The sequence below is a fragment of the Rhamphochromis longiceps genome, linkage group LG7, assembly GCF_057381845.1.
Source record: "Rhamphochromis longiceps isolate RC_006_pf linkage group LG7, R_longiceps_female_GT1.1, whole genome shotgun sequence".
Lineage (NCBI taxonomy): Eukaryota > Metazoa > Chordata > Actinopteri > Cichliformes > Cichlidae > Rhamphochromis > Rhamphochromis longiceps.
The window spans coordinates 69,405,219-69,427,536 of record NC_140563.1 but is presented as its reverse complement, the minus strand read 5'-3'; the positions used below and the strand labels follow the sequence as shown (position 1 = coordinate 69,427,536).

Genomic DNA, 22,318 nt, shown 5'->3' with positions numbered 1-22,318 from the left:
CACCTGCAGGAGGGAGCAACGGCACCTTGCAGGTAACGTTTCCTCCACACTGTTTGTATCCACTGGAGTCTGGGAAGGAGTGTGTGTGTGCGCATGTTCCTGTCTAGCTATCTTTGTGAGAACCGAAATCTGCATCCTACTATACTTGTGAGAACCAACAGTCACTCTGAGGACACACTCACCGGTCCTCACAAGTTTGAAGTCCTTTTTGAGGCTCAAAATGTGCTTTTAGTGTCGGGGTTACAATTAGGTTTAGGGTCAGGGTTAGGGCTAGGCATTCATTTTTAATGGTTGGGGTTAGGGCACATGTGTCAAAGTCAAGGCCACATCCGGCCCGCGGGATCATTTTATATAGATGTATTATTATTGTTATGCATGTCCCGGCGATATGAGGCGCTAGTAATATACAAACTACGGATCCCATGATGCAGCGCTGCAGCCTCCTTGCTGAGCGCTTGGCTAACTGGGAACATTCCCAGTTAGCCAAGCTCGCCGCTCACGATGGTGCAGAGACAAGTTGACTCTGAAAGCAGAGCCTTTCAGCGCCGGTGGGAGGCTGAATATATGTTTACAGACATGCTGGTAAACCGTGCGTCTTATTAGTGGAGCTAATGTGGCTGTAATGAAGGAATTTAATTTAAGTAACTGCCGTCTCCTTACACATGTTTCTTAGATTAACCACACTTATGCAGACTGTATATCACAACCAACTCTAACATGTTTGTTCGCAGAGAAAAGACACAGGCAGACTACGCTAACGACATGTGATGTTACAACACTGGTGAAATATTAGTGTCATTTCATTCATTTCAAAGGTTTATTTGCATGACGCACAAACAGACACAGTTGAAAGGTACAAATGTGCATGACACGAATTCAAACGTGCTGCAGATGTGTGTCACAGGCTGATCTGGCTGTAGGCTGTGGCACTTGGCCAGAGGTGGCGCTGGTTGACTCGACTCCATGTTAGTGCACAAAGTAAACTGCTCGCTGTAGTTGTGAAGCAAAAACGCTGAAACCGGAGAAATAAACCGTGCGAGGGGAACGATAACGACGACAAGAGTCTCCCGATCGTTTACTCTTGCTGTCCTGTGAACAACATCGGCGTGGTGTTACTTGTTTGCTGTTTTCGCGATCGCGTCGCGCGTGAGGATATCACCAGGTAAACTCGCCACATTTTTAAACATTTTGTTGTTCAACAGCATCAAGACTGACGGAGTGTGTTTGAGACAACCTCACAAGTGTCACAGGTGACACATTTGCCGTTTTTTTGCTGGTTTGTCGGTAGCAGCTCCTGAAACGCAAGACTGCCACACATCTGTTCGACCAACGCCAGTTGATCTAAACTCCAGTAGATCTGGAACACCGGCTCTCACGGCCGCTGGCAACTGTCGGAGGAAGATGTGGGCGAAGAGGAATCCCCCCGTCGTCCGGTCAGAGAAAGGATAGCATGTGCTCCATCAGTTCGAGAGCCGTACCGCCACCCAGGCCTGAGAGGGAGAGGAGCTTCTCGGCTCGCTCTGCATCGGAGAGGGCATAGCGCCGAAGAAGCAGCTCCTTAAGGGCGGCGTATTTCCCTCGGGTGTGTGGGTCCCGGAGGAGAGTCAACGCATGACGGGTGGTTGGCGGGTCGAGAGAGGCCACCACATGGTGATATTTCGTGTCGTCAGCCGAGATGCCACAAAGGGCGAACTGAGCCTCCACGTGCACGAACCACGACGGGGGATCGTGAAGCCAAAAGTCCGGCAGCTCGAGCGCCACAGCAAACGCAGCTGCAGCAGGAGGCAGAGGGCTGGCGGCTGCTGATGCATCCAGAGCGGAGTCGGCGCCACCATCGGACTACAGCATGTTGGAGTCAGGGGTCACCAATGTGGAGGTAAACACAGACGACACGAGAGCTCTCGATTAACACTCCTCGTTTATTACTCATCACCACACAACTGAATACTTTTCACTCCAAAACACAGCAACAACACTTCCTGAGAACTGGGTGTGAGTGGAGCCCTCCAGTGGTCCACCACAATATTCTATTATTTTTTCATCGCTCAAAATAAGCGTCACACTCGCGGAAGCCGGTGTAGCCGCCGAAACGCCTGCATTTATCGAGACTTTCAACCCCAGGTAGGCCAATTATGGATCTTCGGATCCACATTATGTCAGCAGCTCCACCGTGAACTGTGTTAAAAACAAACACGCTCACGCCTCACAGACGACAGCTTACAGTCCTGTAAAGATGAAAGTGACTTCGTACAGCCCCGACCTGCAGACGCTGTGCGCAGAGGTTCAGGAGCAGAAGTCTTATTGTAAGCATACCACGGCAGACCCCACGATGTTTGCATGAACACGCTTTTCACACACAGTTGCTGACGCACACAGCCGGCTGTAGCTTTGCAGCTCACAGCCCGACACACACCAACACAACAGCATAGATCGCACAGACGTTAAGGTGGCGAGGCGTGTTTGCGGTCCCGCTCAGGTGCGTACTCCTCCCCTGCAGCGGCGCTGCAGACCACGCTGTCATTTCAACAGCAGGTCTCGATTTGTGGGACAATCTGAGAAAATTATAAGAAATGAATGTGTAAAATAAAAAAGGTTTTGCTCAGACTGTCCTGCAGCTACAGAAAGTTTATGTTAATTCATAGAAATGTTCTTAATTTAAAATGTGGGGAAAAAAAACAACAAAAAACTACCAACTAAACAAAACAGGGAAGAATTTTTGTCGTGCATGGTTGTTTAGCTGTTTGCCTATTACTGAATTACTTCGGTTTAGTAGGAATGACGATGTGGGAGGTCTTTACCAGCAGGACGAGCTGAAAATCGATGCCCTCCTTCACATTTTCCATCATGATTAGAGTCTTTCTCTGCTGGAAATGAGGCATAAAGCATGTAAACGGTAACAGTGCTGATAATATTCTGTGATGACCAGAACAGCACGCACACATCCAGCACTCCAGCTGCTGTCCTCTGGCAGGCTGTGATGATTCTCAGCGACTGTCACTTCCAGTGTATTTGCACCAAAGTGGGTTTGACAGTGTTGAGCAGTGAGTGGCTTTTGTGTTACTACCAGGAAACTGCGGCAGAGGGGGAAGAAGTGTCTCTGCACTTCGAGAGTTTCCTCTATGAAAACGGGAGTGATGACAGGACTCGCTCTTTCCTCCAGGGCTGCGGTCAGCTGCAGACTGCCGACGGCCTGGGAGGACGACCGCACCGGCAGCATCTAAAAAAAAAGCACTGCTGTGCCTGCACTTACAAAAGCCTTTACAAATGTTGATGCAGAAAAGTCATGATGACAGATTAAAGTCTGTGAGTGAACCTGCTGCTGAGACAGTCCAGTCTGCACTGCAGGAGTAGCCACTTACTGTGCGATGCTGTGTAAACTGTGCACCAGCCTACCCTCGACTGCTGCGTTCACTTATCGTTAGCTCTGCAGTTTCAGAAGCATGTGAGTTTGTCTTTAGAGAATCCTGTTGGTTCTGCTGTTTCCGTGCAGGAGAGGGGGAATATCTGCAGGTTCTGGGATCCTTTTTTTTTTTTTTTTTTTTTTGGCCTGTCCCGTTTGGCTCTTTTGCATCAGAATTGTTGTCTAAAGGCAAAGAAAGATGCCCAACGGATTTACTTTACCAAACTGACCATCCCAGCCTTGCCGTAATGGTCCATTTGATTCACCTTTTATTGTTTATTTTATTTTCACTTACTGAATACGGGACAGACTTGACTGGGGGAAAGAAGGGGAGAAAGAAAGAGGGAAAGAGAAACAGCTGAGAAGAGGGACGGGGGAGAAGGGCAAAAGACAAAAACCAACAGAACGGGCAGAGAAAAAAAATGCATATATCAATCACCTGGATCACCTGCTGAGAAAGAAAAAAGAAAACAAGCAGAAGAGAACAAGAGTAATAGAATAAACAACATCACAATGATATATGGGAATATGACAGTAAATACTAAATGTTAAACATTATTGTGCAGCACATAAGATCAACAGAACACAGTGTGCTTTGAGGTAGGAGCCAAAAAGGGTGTAGTTTGTGGGTGTGATCACCCGTGTGCACACCTGTGAGCATGGACGCGCTTGTTTTTTGTTTTTTAAAAGGTTCCTTCATGTAATGATCTGCTAGAGGGTGTGGGGGGGCCACAGCCCCGTCCTCCAGGGCGTGAAGCAGGTGTGGAGGAGATCAAGACTCCAGACATCCAGAGGCCCCCAGAACACAAGAGACCAAGGAAGACCAACAGAGGGGCAGCCGCGCCACTGTCCCAGAAAGAGCTGAGGAGAGTCCCAGATGAGGGCTCACTCAGCAGCCGCGGAACAGAAGCCAGGGGGAGTTGCAGTGACGCGCCCGTGAGCTCCGCCGGCAGCCAGCCGTGCCTGAGTGACCGAGCGCCAGGCCGAGAGGCCGGGGGCACCCCACCTCCGAAGTGGCCCGAGCGAGCCCCAGGCTCCAGGCCCCGATAAGCGGCCGCCAAGGAGTGAGCCGGTGTGTACCTGGACGCCCATCCCCGGACACAAAGAACCACCAACGCACCGATGTCTGAGGGAGTCCGCCACTGGCAGGGGAAGTGGTGGTAGGGGGAGATAGGCCTCCAAACCTTGGAGGGCCTGAGATGTCCCCAGAGAGGTGGCGCCTGACACCCAACCTGACATATAGACACAGACATACAGGCACACACAGATACAAACATCCATTCCCACCCTCATGCTCTCATATGCACTTACTCCACACTCAACCAACGTGGAGACAGACATAAAGAGACGTTGTACACACGATCACACTCCCCAAGCGTACTCTACAAACCGGGTCTAGGTGCCCCCGCCCCTGGAGGGGGGAACTGCACCCAGACCCAGGTGGTGTTTCCCTTTTCCCTGCGGTGGGGGGAGGCAGACCGCCCCGACTCCGCAGCAGCAGGAAGGCTCCACACTCCAGACCGCAGTCGGACGGCCAACTCCTCCTCCTAGTCCTAGCCCCCTTGCTCCAGCAGGTCGCAGAGAACGGGGGTGGGTTCTGGGATCCTGAGTCGGGCCTCTGGCTGCTGCTGCCACTTCAGTGGGAGAAGAACGCCGAGTTCGGCAAAGCTCCAGTCCAACGAGTCACGGTGAGGAACATGGTGCATGGAGATGTAACCACGTGGGCGGCTGCTTATTAGAGTTACCCTAACATCAGATTGTGTTTGTAAATGATGACATGGTGGCGCAGTGGTCTTCTTTTCTATCTGGACTTTCCTTGTTCTCCACTGGCCTGCATCGGTTTCTTCACGCAGTCCAAAGACGTGCATGTTGGGTTGAATAATCTAAACTGGTTGTGAGCATTGTCAGTCTGCCTGTGATGGACTGCTGACCTGCCCAAGGTGTAGCCCAACCGGCCAGTGTCACCGGGATGGACGATGGATGTTCATATCCCTAAGCAGGCATCAGTGACAACATAGATGACATTGACTGGCTGTCAGATATATTATGAAAGAATAATCTGGATTGTTGATAATCTCGTCTGTGAGCCAAAGAAGCTCACAAAGCACCTCTTAGATGAGCTTATCATCAGCCTTCGGGTGCCTCTGAGATCGGCTAATCTACCGGGCCATGGCCGAGTTTGGCTTCTTGGCCTGCAAACACATGCTGTGCTCAGTTTGTGGAGCAATCCCACTTGGACACCAAATGATGCTCATGTTCCTTTGGAGAAAGGTGGTGCTTCTGTGTGAAAAAGTACCGACTCTGAAATGTATTTAAAGTAAAAGTAGCTCCTTAAAGAACATTATTATCGCCTATAAGTATGCAAAGCTAACGAATACAAACTTTATTTCAGTCTAAATTTTAATAACTATTTTCTGTTGCTTGTAGAGATGGACTTTGCCACAACTCACAATAATTTCTGTCTCCATCTCTGAGTGAACTTGGCTCTCTGTCTTTTCTCTCCCTGTCAGATACACCAGCTGGGCCTTTAGCTGCAACACACTGTGACACACACAGTTTGTGTGTTTGCTGATGTTTGTCGAGCTGTTAGAAACGCTGCATTTCAGATGAGCTGACACTTAATAAACATTACTTCCTTTATGCTACTTCTGTAGCATCTACAGTGGATGCAAAAGTATTCGGCCCCCTTGAACTTTCCCACATTTTGTCACATTACAGCCACAAACATGAATCAATCTTATTGGAATTCCAGGTGAAAGACCAACACAAAGTGGTGCACACGTGAGAAGTGGAACGAAAATCATACAAATCCAAAGCTATAGTGGTGCTTTTTGGGAACATTTGAGTCAGAAGACGTTATATTATCTTTATTTTTGTCAGATATCTGAGCACCATGTGATCAAACATGCTGCTTTAACCCTACAGAGCCCTCCTGGAGAGAGAGAGTGAGGGAAGTCTGCTGTCTGACTGATGTTGTTCAGCACCTGAATCAGAAGCTCGCCGAGCTCGAGGCTGACAAGCAGGAGCTCCGGGAGAAGATCTGATCCCTCCTGAACCACCGAGCTTCTCCCGTCCCACCTGCCAAACCCGTCATCAAGCCTGCTGTGGACATCGGCCAACTGCGCCGGCTGACCCGGGAGCCGAACGTCTCAAACAAGCACCTTCGCTCCGTAGTTCACCTGGCACTCGCTGATTTTAAGAACCATCTGGGGCAGTTCGATTGTCCTCTGGGGAAGTTGGCTAAAGTGGAACAGGAGGCAACCAGTGAGGTGGAGAAGCTACGATCCCTCGACAGGAAGGAGGCGGTGGAGAGGAAGAGCCTGTACAACAAGCTGCTCGAGCTGCAGGGGAACACCCGGGTGCTCTGCCGCTGCAGGAAAAGCTCGGCCTCCAGCTGCTTGGATGACCAGGAAGTGGTCGTCATCCAGAAAGGAAGTAGAAAGAAGTTCCAGTTTGACAAAGTCTACTCTCCCAGCAGCACACAGGTAAAGGCTTAGACTTCTTCCACAATTCTGAACACACAAACTTACGATTTCAGACAGGAGCTCCTCCCTCAAGTCATGCCTATTTTTAAACAATACAGAAGCAGCCAGTGGTTGGCCTACCGACACTCAACTGGAAGCCCATTTTAACCACATCTTAAAGATAAATGCTCAAAAAGTAGAAGATGAAACCTTTCAGATGAAGACTCGTTTTTTTGGCACAGCAGTTTCATTCCTTTACGAGCTTTTCTGTTTGCAGGTAGCTGAACATTCGATACAAAGAGACGGATGCTCTCTGAACACAAACTCTTACTTTAGATTGCTTGCTGGTGATCTGGGGGAGGTTAAGAGGTTGGATTATATTACAGTGTCTGTGTTAATTAACAGAAAACTTAGCAGTTAAAAGCAATCCTGCATATTATTAAATACCACAGCTCTGTCATTAATTTTCCCACCGGGAAGGTTTGTTTTTGATCGTTAATTTGCTCTAGATTTTAATGAAGCCCGGGCACTAACGAGCGCTTGGCCTTCGCAGCACTCAGCTTATTAACGTTGATTGGTTTGTAATTTTTGTTTAATGCCTCATAAACAAATTGGCATGAGGCTTCATTTGACGATCCTGTGGGGAGCGTGGATCTGCATCCAGAAAACCAGAACATGCCCAAAAAATCCAAGCAGCAAACCTCGGATGGTCGAATGCCCGTCATGCTGTTTTTTTTCTAGCCAGCACTAATTATCTGCAGATTTTGTCCCTGCTCTCTGCAGGAAGTCGTGTTTGCAGGAACTCTGCCTGTGATAACTTCCTGTGTGGATGGATATAACGTCTGTATTTTGGCGTATGGACAGATGGGCTCAGGGAAGACGTACACCATGATGGACAACATCAGGTCATCCGTTCTCAGTAGGAACATTAGGTACATACATCCAGTTTAGTGCTTCAGGTTCTCTATAAGATCTTAGAACAAAGCACCAAAACGCAGCTGTAGCCTGAGAAGGTTCATTTACAGATCTGCATGTGAAGCATGGCCGTTAGAACCTGTTCAAAGGTTTAAAAATAATCTGCCGAGCAAGATGTAAACGAGCGTGTTTACAGTGGGGCAAAAAAGTATTTAGTCAGCCACCGATTGTGCAAGTTCCCCCACTTAAAATGATGACAGAGGTCAGTAATTTGCACCAGAGGTACACTTCAACTGTGAGAGACAGAATGTGAAAAAAAAATCCATGAATCCACATGGTAGGATTTGTAAAGAATTTATTAGTAAATCAGGGTGGAAAATAAGTATTTGGTCATCTCAAACAAGGAAAATCTCTGGCTCTCACAGACCTGTAACGTCTTCTGTAAGAAGCTTTTCTGTCCCCCACTCGTTACCTGTATGAATGGCACCTGTTTGATCTCATCATCTGTATAAAAGACACCTGTCCACAGCCTCAAACAGTCAGACTCCAAACTCCGCCATGGCCAAGACCAAAGAGCTTTCGAAGGACACCAGGAAAAGTATTGTAGACCTGCACCAGACTGGGAAGAGTGAATCTACAATAGGCAAGCAGCTTGGTGTGAAAAAAATCAACTGTGGGAGCAATCATCAGAAAATGGAAGACATACAAGACCACTGATAATCTCCCTCGATCTGGGGCTCCACGCAAGATCTCATCCCGTGGGGTCAAAATGATCATGAGAACGGTGAGCAAAGATCCCAGAACCACACGGGGGGACCTGGTGAATGACCTGCAGAGAGCTGGGACCAAAGTAACAAAGGTCACCATCAGTAACACAATACAACGGCAGGGAATCAAATCCCGCAGTGCCAGACGTGTTCCGCTGCTGAAGCCAGTGCATGTCCAGGCCCGTCTGAAGTTTGCCAGAGAGCACATGGATGATACAGCAGAGGATTGGGAGAATGTCATGTGGTCAGATGAAACCAAAGTAGAACTTTTTGGTATAAACTCAACTCGTCGTGTTTGGAGGAAGAAGAATACTGAGTTGCATCCCAAGAACACCATACCTACTGTGAAGCATGGGGGTGGAAACATCATGCTATGGGGCTGTTTTTCTGCCAAGGGGACAGGACGACTGATCCGTGTTGAGGACAGAATGAATGGGGCCATGTATCGTGAGATTTTGAGCCAAAACCTCCTTCCATCAGTGAGAACTTTGAAGATGAAACGAGGCTGGGTCTTCCAACATGACAATGATCCAAAACACACCGCCCGGGCAACAAAGGAGTGGCTCCGTAAGAAGCATTTGAAAGTCCTGGAGTGGCCTAGCCAGTCTCCAGACCTCAACCCCATAGAAAATCTGTGGCGGGAGTTGAAAGTCCGTGTTGCTCGGCGACAGCCCCAAAACATCACTGCTCTCGAGAAGATCTGCATGGAGGAATGGGCCAAAATACCAGCTACTGTGTGCAAACCTGGTAAAGACCTATAGTAAACGTTTGACCTCTGTTATTGCCAACAAAGGTTATGTTACAAAGTATTGAGTTGTATTTTTGTTATTGACCAAATACTTATTTTCCACCCTGATTTACCAATAAATTCTTTACAAATCCTACCATGTGGATTCATGGATTTTTTTTTCACATTCTGTCTCTCACAGTTGAAGTGTACCTCTGGTGCAAATTACTGACCTCTGTCATCATTTTAGGTGGGGGAACTTGCACAATCGGTGGCTGACTAAATACTTTTTTGCCCCACTGTAAGAGTTTGAACAGAACCTCAGAGGATTCGATAAAAGCAGCATAAAACACGACTGTTCTGTGTGGTCAGTCAGATAAATTCATGAAAACTCGCTGGAGAACAGTCCGAAACCTCATGGTGACAAAAAGACCCAACAAAGGCTGAGATGTCTGCACTGAAGCAGCACCAGAGAGGACAAAGACGGTGAAAGACTTTGGGTGGCTGCTAACCGTCTGAGGCATGACGTGTTTAACATTTATGCAGACCTGCTCGAGTTAACGGTGCTTTTTGCAGAATTGAACAGTACAGTCAGCGTTGGTATCGGTGCAAAGACGGTGAAAGACAGAAAGTGTTTGATATTAAACAAACCCTGAAATGTCTGCGTGTCCAAATATTTATGGTCCACACTGTAAGCTGCTGGTGTTATCCCCCCACCTGGAATAAGATCATCTCCCTTGCCATCATCAAATCAATACACCTGTACTGAATCAAATATTTATATCAATATTTCACAGAGCATAGAGAATAGATTGCATAATTAATAGGCGTCTATTGTTTCGGCTGCTTCAGGCTGCAGGAGGGTTACCTGTTTGGGGAAAGCCTGCGCTGATATATAATAAATGAAGTGTTTCAGCCTCCTCTGCACCTGCTGGCATACAGACACAGGCTCGTGCTAAGGCCGTGCAACACCGTGGAGTTTAACTCATCTTCTCTTGAACGCTGAAAACCAATACGAGAAACTTATTATCAGACACGTTCCAATCGACTCTTCTCTGAAGCCATTTACAGTCACCAAAACTAAAACCGAATCAGGTCGGTGGTTCAACCCCGGGTTCCTCCAGCCTGCGTGCTGGAGTATCCTGAGGCGTAAACCCCCCAAAACACTGCATACACCACCAGCTTACAGCTGACTTAATAGTGGGTGGTGTTGCATGGCCGTTCTTAACTGGTGGTGCGATTTGTTTGGTGAATTTTGATAACGGAGGAGACTCTGACATGCTACCTAGTGGCTGTAGCTCAGGAGGTAGAACCAGTAGAGGTCTTCTACGGATCGGGAGGTTGGTAGTTTGATCGACGGCTCCCCCAGCGTGCATGCCAAATATCCTTGGGCAAGATACTGACCCCAAGTTGCTCTTGAGTGTGAATGTTGTACAAAGAAAGACTCAAATTTAAAATTCCATCTGAAAGACAGTCAAGGGAGCATAAACTGGAAGAGTTTAAATGTTTTCAGAAGCTGATCCTCAAAGCTGAATTTAGTACAGGGTTGTCTACATAGCTGGGAATAAACTTTGTGAATACCCTCGTCTACCTCCCTGGAACATGATCTGCTGTGTGGGCCCATTGAGACAAACCTGTGCCTCCTGACAGCCGTGCATCCATGTTTGATGAGGAGAAGCTGCAGCTCAGTGCGGACAGAGGTCGAGTTTCCCGTCAGAGAGGAGACAGAGACCAGCAGGACAAACCCGTCCCAGCCTCCTCACGCTCTCTCGTTACCTGCTGAGCGCTACGAGCCGGCACTAACACGAGTTTGTTTCTCTCAGGTCGGTGCGAGAGGTGCTGCGCATCTGCTCCGAGAAGGAGAAGGTGTCCTACACTCTGAAGGTACGGCAGCAGAGTTTCACCGAGCAGCCACGAACACTTCAGGAAAAAAAGTTGTTTCGAGTGTGCCAAAAGTCTCTGTGGGAGCGCTAAAGTAGAGCAGAGTCTACTTCTTTTTAATGACGACACTTCGACTTTAAGAGCCGAAGCGGAGATGTCGAGGTAAAGCGAAAGTTCGCTTGGCTGTGGCAGCGCTGCCTACGCCGATGTGAACTTTGGTTCGTAAGCCAACATTAAACTGAGACAGTTTTATCACACAGCTGGATAAAAATACTTAGAAGCTGTGAATGAACTTAAAAACCTAATTTATTCTTAACTCGTGAGTCTGATCAGTGCAGTCGATCCAGGAAATTACTTTAAAACCTGCACTCTTTCTAGTGACCAGCAGGGGGCGACGCCTCTGGTATTACAGAAATCTGAGAGACGTTTGTGGTGTCAGTCGTTGGTCTTTCTCTAAACATGGTGGTGCTGATTTTATAATTGTGGGGCTGTGTCCCAATTAAGAGACCGCATGCTTGAAGTACGCATTTTGAGTGCGATTACGTCACCGCCACGCAACGACGGATGTCCCAATTCGAAGTGTACTTCAAATGCGCCACGATCGCCCCATATATAAATATATATATATAGTCGACCTTAATCTTGCAGAGAATCTGATGATTTTGTGGATAATTAAAGTCAGTCATATATCCACAAACACAACAAGCTGAAAGTCAGTGATGCTGCTCGGTTTGCAGTCCTGAATATCACAGCACAAGCAGGATCCACTGCACTGTTAATGTGAGCTGTGTTATATTGCTGCCTCTGTTCGGTGGTGTCGAGCCAAACGGACTTTAACGTGTGTTTGAACGAGCTGACGGTTCACTCGTTAAGCTGAAAGAAAGATGCTTTAATCACAGCAGTCACACATGTGTCCACTGCACCATCTGGAACTCTTCTTGTTTACACTCGTAATAACACAAACACTAAATCCTGCTTCTCTGTGCTGTTGTGTAGCAGTGTGTACACCTGAGACTGCCACCTGTCTGTCTGTCCTGCACTCTCTCTCTGTTTCTTTCTCTCTGATTGTGGAATAAAAGTATGAACATGTGTTTATAAGTTACACTTGTGTTTGAATCCTGCAGCTTATCGCACATTTGATGTCCATGTGTGACGACTGCAAGTGTCCAGAGTGAGGACAGACTGAGGGACCCACTGCTGCACATCATCTGTGAGGCTTTGCAGCCCTGATGATCCACCAGGACAAACTCGGCAGTGTGTGAGGAAGAGGAGGAGGAAGAGCCAGCAGCAGCTGACAGATGGAGAGAATAGACAGACTGTTCCCTGTTTGTGAAGGACTGCTAGGAAAGTTTAACAGAACTGTCTGTACTGAATCAGTCTTATTAGGTAATGTTCACATAATGTGATCATCCCAGTGTTTCCAGTGTGGGAGAAAGTACTCAGAGTACTCAGGGCCTTCAAGTTACACACCATGAAAGGCAGCAACAAGTTTAATGTTCAGAAACCTAAAGTCTGTATCAGCAGCAGGATGGAGCTAAAATAAATGTTGGTTTCAGTTCTATGAAGCTTTGAGTATTTTGGATCAGTAGCTGCTGTGTTTGTTGCATCATATTGCTGTAACTGTTTATATGCTTTATATATTCTGAGCTAAGTTGATCTATAGTGTTACATCATATTCTATAAGGATGTTATGTGTTTGTAGACTTTCTGCCCAGTTTGACCCATTTAGCAGACGTCAGCCTGTTTAAGGCTCTGATGTCTATTCTGTGTGACTTACAGCAGTTATGACATGGTCTGATTTTCTCACCCAATAAAGGAATATTTCATATATCAGTCTACTCTTCATTCTATCAGACACAGTTATCACAGCTCGTACATTTGCTTTATACACATATGTAAGCACTGAGCCAAATGTAATAATGCCAACGTATTAAACGAACAATATTTGTCTCTTATATATAACACATCTGTATACACACTGTCACAGATACTCGTCTTTGAGTGAAGATTTAAGGTGATAGGACATATAAACAACTGTTCAAGCTCACTGCTGTAATATATCATAATAATCTGACTATAACTTTAATATTGGCCATATTATATTTACATTACCACAGTGAGATGACTTTAGTCTCATGACCAACATCAGCTAATTGTTATTTACTAGCTAATCTTAAATGACTGTTCAGCACAGGAATGAAGCCCAACAATCATGTTTTACGGTCCTTTGGTCTCAAATGAACAAAACATGTTCTCCTTCGTTTCTGTCACACAAAGCTGTATGACACGTTTCTCGCGGTTAGTATCATGGTTGCTAGGCAACCTGAGCAGCGCGACGAAGGCAAGACCGTCCTATTTCACAAGCCTCTCACTTCCGCACTTCTCATACTTATAGTACGCACCGTGCGTAGTGCGCGTACTTCAAGCGTGCAGACCCTGAATTGGGACACAGCCTAGTGGTGCCGAGCTGGCGCACCGAGTAGTTCCTGTTACCTGCTGTGTGTCTGTTTTTACAGGTAAGCTGGGTTCCAAATAATACATATGTGATAGACAACAGTAGCAATCGAAAAGCTAGAGAGCCAGTTCACGAGTTTAAGGGTTGATAGCGACGAACCACCACCAGCTGTTGCTAAAAGCACCTTTGTTAGCTAGCAAAGTATTTACAAATAGTTCTCCCGTTCATTGATCTGAGCATGCGCAGAATGATCCACAGCGCTCCTTTGATCTTCTCGAACGATCATCGTGACGTCACGGCGACATCACAATGATCCTTTGAGAAGATCAAAGGATCATTGTTTTGTCACAGCGACATCGCATTCTCTGCCACGCCCACCGAGTCTATAAATAGGAGCTCGTTCAACAGTTTACAGCAGAAAGAGACAGTTGTTTGAGACACAGCTACCCTTTGCATTTAAATCATTCAGAGATCTAACTTTTGGACACTTTTGAGCTTTAACCCTTTACAAAAATGTCACAGGGAGATCCGTTAGACCCACTGCAGCGTACGAGAGAGGAACTCGAGCATGAAAATGCACAGCTCATGGAAGAAAACGAACAACTCATAGAATTCAGTCAACATATCACACTAGTCTGTCAAAGAAATATACAACTCAGGGAAGAAAACGCACAACTCATCGAAGGAAATGCACAACTCAGGGAAGAAAACGCACAACTCATCGAAGGAAATGCACAACTCAGGGAAGAAAACGCACAACTCATCGAAGGAAATGCACAACTCAGGGAAGAAAACGCACAATTCGGGCAAGCATACGCACAATTGAGGCAAGAGATCGCAGAAGTCAGACAAACTGTGGAAAATCTTCAGCGCCCAGCGGTACATGAACAACAGACAACAGAAAGAGAATCGCCTGGTTCGTGGGGTGTAAACCTACTTAAAGTAGGTTTAACTGTTGCCGGATGTGTCATTGCGCTTCCTGCAGCTTTCTGGGTCGCCTCTAAGATTTTCGGCTGAAGCGAATGTCCCGCTCTGTGGGGTCATGATTATTGTCATGACCCCACAGAGCGGGGATGGCTTGCGTATGCTTGCATGCACACGTCCCATCGACAACTGTGGATTGTGGTCCGCATCCACAATGACAGCTCTACTGTCATTGTGGATGTGGACCAGTTACCCTTTAAAAACAGTAATGATCTTTTCCAGCCACAGTCCACCTTCATCCTGGCGTTGTTCCCGCTGGTGCAGGGTCCGCTCCTCAGCAAAGGTTTCTCCGTTTGGTTCTGTCCAAGGCGTCCTCGGGTGACGCGTTGATGGTCTTAATGTCTTCCCTGATTTTGTCCATCCACCGTTTTTTCGGTCTGCCTCGAGGCCGGCGTCCGTCTGGGTCGATCCTTAATAGTCGTTTTTGCTGAGTTCTCATTGCTTCGAATCACGTGTCCATACCACCTCAGGCGGGATTCGAGCATCTTTTGAACTCGAGCCACAGTCCACCGACCTGTCATAAATACGCTGTGCTCTCCTTTATGTTTGATTTAATTTTGCCCCTCACCCCCCAACCAGTCATGGCAGAAGACCGCCCCTCCCTGAGCCTGGTTCTGCCAGAGGTTTCTTCCTGTTAAAAGGGAGTTTTTCCTCTCCACCGTTGCCAGAGTGCTTGCTCATAGGGGATCATTTGATTGTTGGGGCTGAATTTTTGGATTTCATTTAATTGGCTTGAACTGAAAAATCTAAAAATTCATGTGAGGGCTTCACATAGTGGAGAGCACTACATTTGCTAACTGCTCTTTGTTTATTTGTAGATTTTGTAGTTCTTCCTACTACAAAAACTACAAATGAAAACAAGGCAGTTAGCAGCAAATGAAAATAAATAAAACACTTAAAAAAATCTGCTACTGCTCTGTGTGTTTACTTCAGTGAACACTTGTATGTTTTTGTGTTAGAAGATTATAGATTGTCCAAAATGTCCTACAGCCTGCCAGAGTACGAAATGAGGATAAAACAGGAAGTTTGACAGCAGTGAGTTCCTGCAGCGACCTCTCGTTTCTCTCCTCAGTGCTGCATGTTCGTGAACGTGAGCCTGGACGCGAAGGACGCGGTGAAAACTCTGAGCGCTGCAGTTCGGCTCCACCATACGGCAGGTGTCGCTCAGCAAAGCGATGCAGAAAAACAACAGAAACACCAAATAGGACAGATGTTTCAGGCACGAGACGTCCCTGGGCTTTCTGAGGGGACAACAACAACAATAATAATAACAATGTGCAGTAAAACATACACTCATTCTTTTCATTTATTAAGTTCCTGTGTTGTGTTGTTTGTGTTGTGCGTAGTGCCGACGCGGGACAGTTTGCAATTGTGTAGTGCTGTTGTTCTAAGTGTGACTGTGCAATGACAATAAAGAGTCTCTCGTCTCATCTTGACGATGAGCTCGTCCACCACAGCACTGAATCCAGCTCAGTTACAAGTTACAAAAGAAAATCATTTTTACTCGAGTACTAAAATTCATATTCAAGAAAACGCATGTTTCAGCTTCATTGCACGAGGCAGAGCAATTACGTTTCAGCGGACATCATGGCGTCCGCGTGTCCAGCTGTGGAGAGGACTCTTCTTTTGCCTTTCTTATCTTTACTAAGTAGAGACGTACAGGAAATAGTTGAGAGGGAAAGGGCCGGACTCAAACCCGTGCCGCTGCGTTCCAGCCATGTGGCATGTGGTCACCATGAGCTGAGCTCAGCCGACGTCAGAGACGCCTTTGAGTCAAACGTATGACACGTGTCCGTCTGTGGTCCTAGCTGCTGCCTCCTCGCTCCTTCAGCAGCTGCTTGAGGACACTGGACTGTTTCAGCGCTCTCAGGTTAGAGATGTCCTCCGCGATGACCGGGATCTCCTCGCCGCGATGCTCCTCGTCACCGTCGCCTTCCTCGCTGTCAGAGAGCGTGCACAGGAGAGCGTCGTTCTCGTACGTGGGGAAGTAATACCTGCGGAGCGAGACGACGTTTAGTGCTCAGGCTCAAATTAGTCCCAAAAAGGACGCCATTTTCATCAGCTGATAAAAATACTCCAAATGAAGTGTAAACATCTGTGGCGTTGACCACGTTCATCAGCAGCTGTACGCCAGCTTTAAAGCCCGCGCTCTCATTGGTTAATTCTGCAGGCGCTTCCTTAAACCTACTGCGGCTGGTCCCAGGCGGACATCTCTGGCAGTTTCATCACGTGACCTTCAGCCGCGATGTGACGCAGGGCGTCCGCCCGGCAGTCGAACATCCGCGTGCAGCCGTAGCAGCGGCTCTGATGGATCTGCCGCCGGATGAAGTTCACCAGTTTGACCTGCTGGTAGAACTTGAGGTCTGAGGGAGGACAGAACATTAGAAACACTCAGAAGGAAGAAATAGAAGCAAACTGCGCTCGAATTACCACGGCGATTTCACCCACTGAGCTCGGTCTTAAGGAGGTGGAGGTCGAAGCCGTGAGCCTCCTGCAAACACAAAACAGAAAGATGTCAGGGTCACGCACGCGACGCCCGTTACAGACTTCATAAATAACAAAACCAGAAAGCAGAGAGAAACTTTTCTGCCTCTCAGGTAAACTCGTCACTCGTGAGCACAAACTTAGAGTCACGTTTGGGAAACTGGTTCTGACTTTAAACCAGAACGTTTAATCAACGACAAAATCGGACTGCAGTCGACGTCCAATCCTAGATTTATTTATTGTTCACGAGTGTTAAGTCTAATTGTTGAATGTTGTCATCGTGTTTCTTAAATTTGTACGGTCTGAGTTCAACCTATAGGATCAAGACGTTCCTTTGTCTCTGACCTCTCCAGCCACTCTGTGCTGGGGGAGCTTTTATTGCAGATGCATCCTGACAGATCTGTTGTGAGCTTCCTGCTTTTATGACACACACACACACACACACACACACACACACACACACACACACACACACACAGAGCCTTGTCTTAGAACCATTGGGGGGTTTTACAGTGGGAGGTGCTTGTGTTGTATTGTGTATTGTAACTGCCATGTCAATAAATAGCTACGGGGGAAGCTGCTCTTTGAAGGACTTCGGGCCTGAGACAGGACAGGGGCGTGGGCTCCAAGAGCTGGTTCTTGACCAAAGACTTCCCTCGTTAGCGAGTGAAAAACCGGTTGAAGATGTTCTGTTATGTCTTGTTTCCTTCATGATGAATAAGTCTCTAAACTAGCGGGGCATGTGGAAACAGACCCAACAACGAGGAAACATTTTTATTTGCTCGTTAAAGGTTTGACAATCATGTATTTATTTGGAAACTTTTCAAAATAAAAGGCGCTTCATTTTAAAAGCTCTTCAGCTTCGGTCCGTCTGTGTGTGAGGGCACTTTCTGAGTAAAATCCATGTTTTGTGCGAACGATGGATTCATATGTTTGCAGAGACCTCAGGAAGCAGATCGTTTCCTGTTAGTGTGCACTGTCTCCGTTCTCCCAGAAGCCTTTGCAGAATCGTTTCAGGGATGAAAAGCAGAAAACGATATTTTCCTTCTCTGAAACTTCTACGTTCCCGTACCTTCATATGCGCGTAGATCTGCTCCAACGTCTCCGATTGGTGATCACAGAACAGACACACTGCAGAGACCGGATGAGCCTGCCAGTCCGACCAATCACTGCGGACGATACAGAGATGACACGAGCAGACATTTACACAGGATCAGAGGAGGACTAGGAAGTGGACTTGATTGAAACTTTTGCATCCAGGCTGACACAGTAAATAAGAATATTATCAGGAGGGACAATCCAAGGTTCAGTATCTGGGATCGAGCCGGGGATCAAACCTCCAACCTTTCGCTGCACCTCCTGATCCACAGCTACCCCGAGCTCACAGCACCTGGTTAGCGCTGGAGATCAAGCGTGCTCGGACTGATGTCGTGTTGGTTTAAAATAAACGTTACACCCACTAACTGCACCATCTGGTGGTAAAAGCTGGTATTACATGCAAGTGCAGCCCGGCCCGGTTTTTGCCTTTAACACGACACAGAGCAGTGTGTATGACATGCATCAGGACACTTTAGTTAATGCCGTCCTCACAGAGCTACATGAGGATACTTACTCATCCTCATCATCCGCCAGCTCACGGTCATCTTCGCTTTGCACCTCCTCCCACGTTTTTCCCAGTTCCTGACAGGACAGGAGGGACGCTTTAAAATTGGAACAATACATTCAGGTCGTGCGTTTGCTTCTACAGAACTGCTTCGTTTATCCTGACGTGGAAGCGTGTGGCGAGTGTGTCGCTGGGTTTTACCAGGTAGTTGATGACGTAGAAGCGGTCGTACTCGTGGTTTTTGGCGTTGATGCGGCGGTGAGCTTTTTTCCTCATGTGATCCTTCAGCGTGGTTTTATCTCGAAACGTTTTCTCGCAGTACAGACACTGCAGACTGAAGCGAGGGGAGCAAAATGAAAAGGCGCGCGAAACAAAACAAAACTTAACGCTGTGAATAAAAAGCAACGATTAGCGTACCTGTCCAGTTTGTCCTGCAGCGTGTCGAGGAACTCGCTGCAGTAGACGATGTTGTCCGGCAGTCCGATGCTGAAGGAATGCTCTCTGGCCATGTGGTTCAGCAGAGACGACCTGGAAACAGCACGTGGAGCCATTTTTAATAAACAAAAGAAAACATCAGCTGACATCATCACTGTTAGCACTGCGCTGCAGTCCTTTGGGCTTCGTCCAGAAGTTCCCATTTGGACAAGACTTCAAGATCCACGCAGCGTGCCCATAGTGGCAGACAGAGGGAAGCAGCCTCTCTCGCCATGGGCCGCTGCATGTCCAAATGTGAGGAGACCCGGAGCGGACGCGGGTTATGTCTCTCGGCGTCCTCCCGCAAGGAGCTGGAGGTGGTGGCTGTGCAGAGGGAGGCCGAGCATCTGCGAACCAACACAGTGACTGAAAATGGATGGATGGAAACTTAACTGGAGGTAAGACACAGATCCACACAAGAACTGTGGTAAACACCAGTGAGTCACACCTTCATGCCATTCATGAACCAGCGCACACCTGCACCGGTCTGAGACCTGACCCTTAGCAGGAGAGGAAGAAGGGTGAGGAGCTGCACTGGTCTCAGATCAGCTTCTTGGTTCAGGCTCAGACATGTCACTGAATGATGTTTATGGAATTATGGGTCAAAGCAGCTTTTTGGGGGTTGGATCATAAGAGATGACTACAGGAAGCAAAGAAGCTTTTAGTCACATGATTTCAGGAAGCTCTACCTTCTGTCTGCTTTAATCTAACACACGTGAGGTTTCCAGGACTGATGGGAATCCCGCGGCGCTTTACCTGTTTCCCGTGAACTCTTCGCTGCAGAACATGCAGAGACGATGGAAGCTGCTGTCGTCTCGCTCCTTCTGCTGCTGCTCCAGGACCTCCTCCTGTGGGAGCACAGAAGAAGAGCTCAGAGGAATTCTTCAGAAAACTACCTCAGAGTGCTCAGATATTTAAAGTGCAGAGGTTACAACGACACAAAGCGTGTCAAATCACTCAAATCTGCAATTTTTCTGATTTTTCCTGATTTTCAGACTTTGCCTCAAAATAAAGTTTAAAAGAAACGAAACTTCCAGCAGCACAAGATTCACTCAGGATGCTCCGAGTGTCACGTCTCCTCACCAGTCGTTTCTGCTGCAGCTTCTCTCGGAGGACTCTGTCTTCTGGAAGGACGTCACACAGCAGGAAGTAGTCCTCCTGCTTCTCTGTCAGGTCAGCGAGGAAGAAGAGTTTTTAATGAGTCATTAATCAGAGCTGGAGGAAGTGTGCGTGGTTCACTTTGAAAGGTCAGGTCCTCTGTGGGTTTGAGTGAACTCACCGACTGGGCCCGTGGAGTTGGTTTTGATGACGCTGCAGAAATCTGTGAGCGGCTGCTCGAGGAATCTGCCCTTCCAGTACAGCAAGTACCTGATGGAGGAAACTCGTCAGTAAAAACCGACTCACAGCCAGGTTTACCGGCGCACAGAAACACTTCGTCACGGTTCATAAAAGCAGCACACTAACAGGCGTGGACATGCTGGACTTGTTGTATATATTTATACTTGTAAGGTAAGGGTTTCCCCCCATCACCCCAAATAATTACAGGAAGTCTTTGGTGAAATGATCGAGTTCCAAATGCTAAAAACATCCAAACGTGTTCCCGAGAGTTAAACGAGTGAGCCGGAGCATGTGTGGCTCGTACTTTGGGACGTCTGCGATGAGTTTGACGTCGGCGATGACAAGCTTGTGCTCCATCAGCAGGTGTCTGAGGAGGACGTCTTTCCGCGGCGGTGGGACGGACTCAGAGCAGAACAGGCAGACCAGCGGCTCGGAGCCGGGACATTGAACACCGGGAGGGCTGGAGATGTCAGCCGGCTGATCGGGGAAACACAGCGGCTCCAGAATGCTGTCCTTACCTGAGAAAGCAGAAGAGAGACTACACCTTATATACCACACACACTCTACTCCAGACCAGGTGAGTCAAAACCAAGCGGAAGCGAGAATGTACAGCCTGGCATGAAGAAGCATTTCCCTCTGATCTACAAAAATCTGTCTGTATACAATTATTTTCATCACCCGTGGGGACAAAACTATGATCTAAAAGTAAAAAAATTAATTAATTAATGAATTAAATAACTCATTAATCGAACTCAGACTTTACACGCTGTTAAATCCTGAATAAACTTCACAGCTGTCAGACTGAGTACTGACTGAATATAGAGATTGCTGTATAATCACAGTTAGCAGCCCAGCTATTTCCTAGCCTGCTAGCTTAGCCGGGCGGGTTCCCGCCTGCTTTTCTGATTTTTTTTAGCCTTTTTTCTGCTGATTGTGGATTCCCACAGACTCGGAGAGTCACCGACACCCAAACCTTTGCACGCAGACCACCAGATATCAGCATTAAAGCCGCGGACACGTTTAAAAGGTCACACTTACCGTCTTTACTCGGCTCGCTGGCGGCCATGTCTGGTGTCACGTGGTGCAAATAACACAAATCGAACCAATCGGAGGCCGTAAAATGCCAACGAAGCGCCTTCGCGGACCCCCGGTAAAACACGAATTAGAAAAGGTGCATTCAAGTGGTTCAAGGAAATATAAAAACTTAAGTTTCGAAAGCTGAAGGTTAATTAATGTGAATGAAGTTGACTAACATGTAACGTTGGACGTTGTTGCATATATATAGCAAAGCATATAAATCACATGAACACTCAGATCCTCAAGATATAGCTGAGCGTGTTCTCTGAACATGAAAGTTTAGTGTTCATAAATCCCCATTTATTAACATTACATTAGCATATGTGTCCTCCCCTCTATTACAAATTTTTAAATGAAACGTTATTTGTGAATGTGTACCATGTGTACAGGTGTAAGGCTCCCTAAAATAAAAGTCTGAAAATAACATTTGAGTTTCTGTACAGGGGGGCACAAGAAGGCTGGATATGGTGCAAATTCTTAAATAAATGACCCAAGTTTTATACGTGAAGTCAGTTTTAAGGTGGAGTGGCTGCTGATGACACACAGCTTGGATTCGGGAATTCACTGGAAGCACGTTGTGGTCAAAGACCACTGGGGGGCACAAACAGCTCAGTGTTCATCCTGCAGTCTGACTCACTCTGTTATTCTCAAAAAAAACCCCCAAAAAACTATAGATAAAAGCAATGACAGCAATACTGCAGAAATAATAAACCTTTCTCCCTTTAAGCACAGAATGAAAATATGAAAAC

The 22,318-nt window shown here is 47.1% G+C and overlaps 1 protein-coding gene across 3 annotated transcripts; it reads right to left on the bottom strand.

Moving 5' to 3' along the window:
- Positions 1 to 14,127: 14,127 nt before the first annotated feature.
- Positions 14,128 to 21,658, bottom strand: znf277 (zinc finger protein 277). 3 transcript variants are annotated; one of them, XR_014912818.1, is made up of 13 exons: positions 21,531 to 21,658; positions 20,797 to 21,010; positions 20,434 to 20,522; positions 20,238 to 20,320; positions 19,911 to 20,002; positions 19,098 to 19,208; positions 18,882 to 19,014; positions 18,690 to 18,757; positions 18,150 to 18,246; positions 17,042 to 17,084; positions 16,782 to 16,956; positions 14,721 to 16,587; positions 14,128 to 14,639 (listed from the first exon to the last, which is right to left on the bottom strand). XR_014912818.1 is itself a non-coding variant. In XM_085415039.1 (12 exons), the coding sequence occupies exons 1-12, from the start codon at positions 21,556 to 21,558 to the stop codon at positions 16,398 to 16,400; spliced, it is 1,323 nt and encodes a 440-aa protein (XP_085271165.1). In that variant the 5' UTR covers positions 21,559 to 21,658; the 3' UTR covers positions 14,128 to 16,397. The 3 variants fall into 3 exon arrangements, 2 of the variants coding, with proteins under 2 accessions (XP_085271165.1, XP_085271166.1); XM_085415039.1 differs by having other exon boundaries at positions 14,128 to 16,587; XM_085415040.1 differs by lacking the exons at positions 18,690 to 18,757; positions 18,882 to 19,014 and having other exon boundaries at positions 14,128 to 16,587.
- Positions 21,659 to 22,318: the final 660 nt, after the last annotated feature.

What these genes read in the sequence shown, in the direction of transcription:
- znf277 (XM_085415039.1), bottom strand. Translation starts at nt 21,558, where the DNA reads ATGGCCGCCAGCGAGCCGAGTAAAGACG. An exon ending in CAGCGAGCCGAGTAAAGACG is followed by an intron (nt 21,011 to 21,530) that starts GTAAGTGTGACC and finishes CTGCTTTCTCAG; the next exon opens with GTAAGGACAGCATTCTGGAG. An exon ending in CCTCCTTAAGACCGAGCTCA is followed by an intron (nt 16,957 to 17,041) that starts GTGGGTGAAATC and finishes GTCCTCCCTCAG; the next exon opens with ACCTCAAGTTCTACCAGCAG.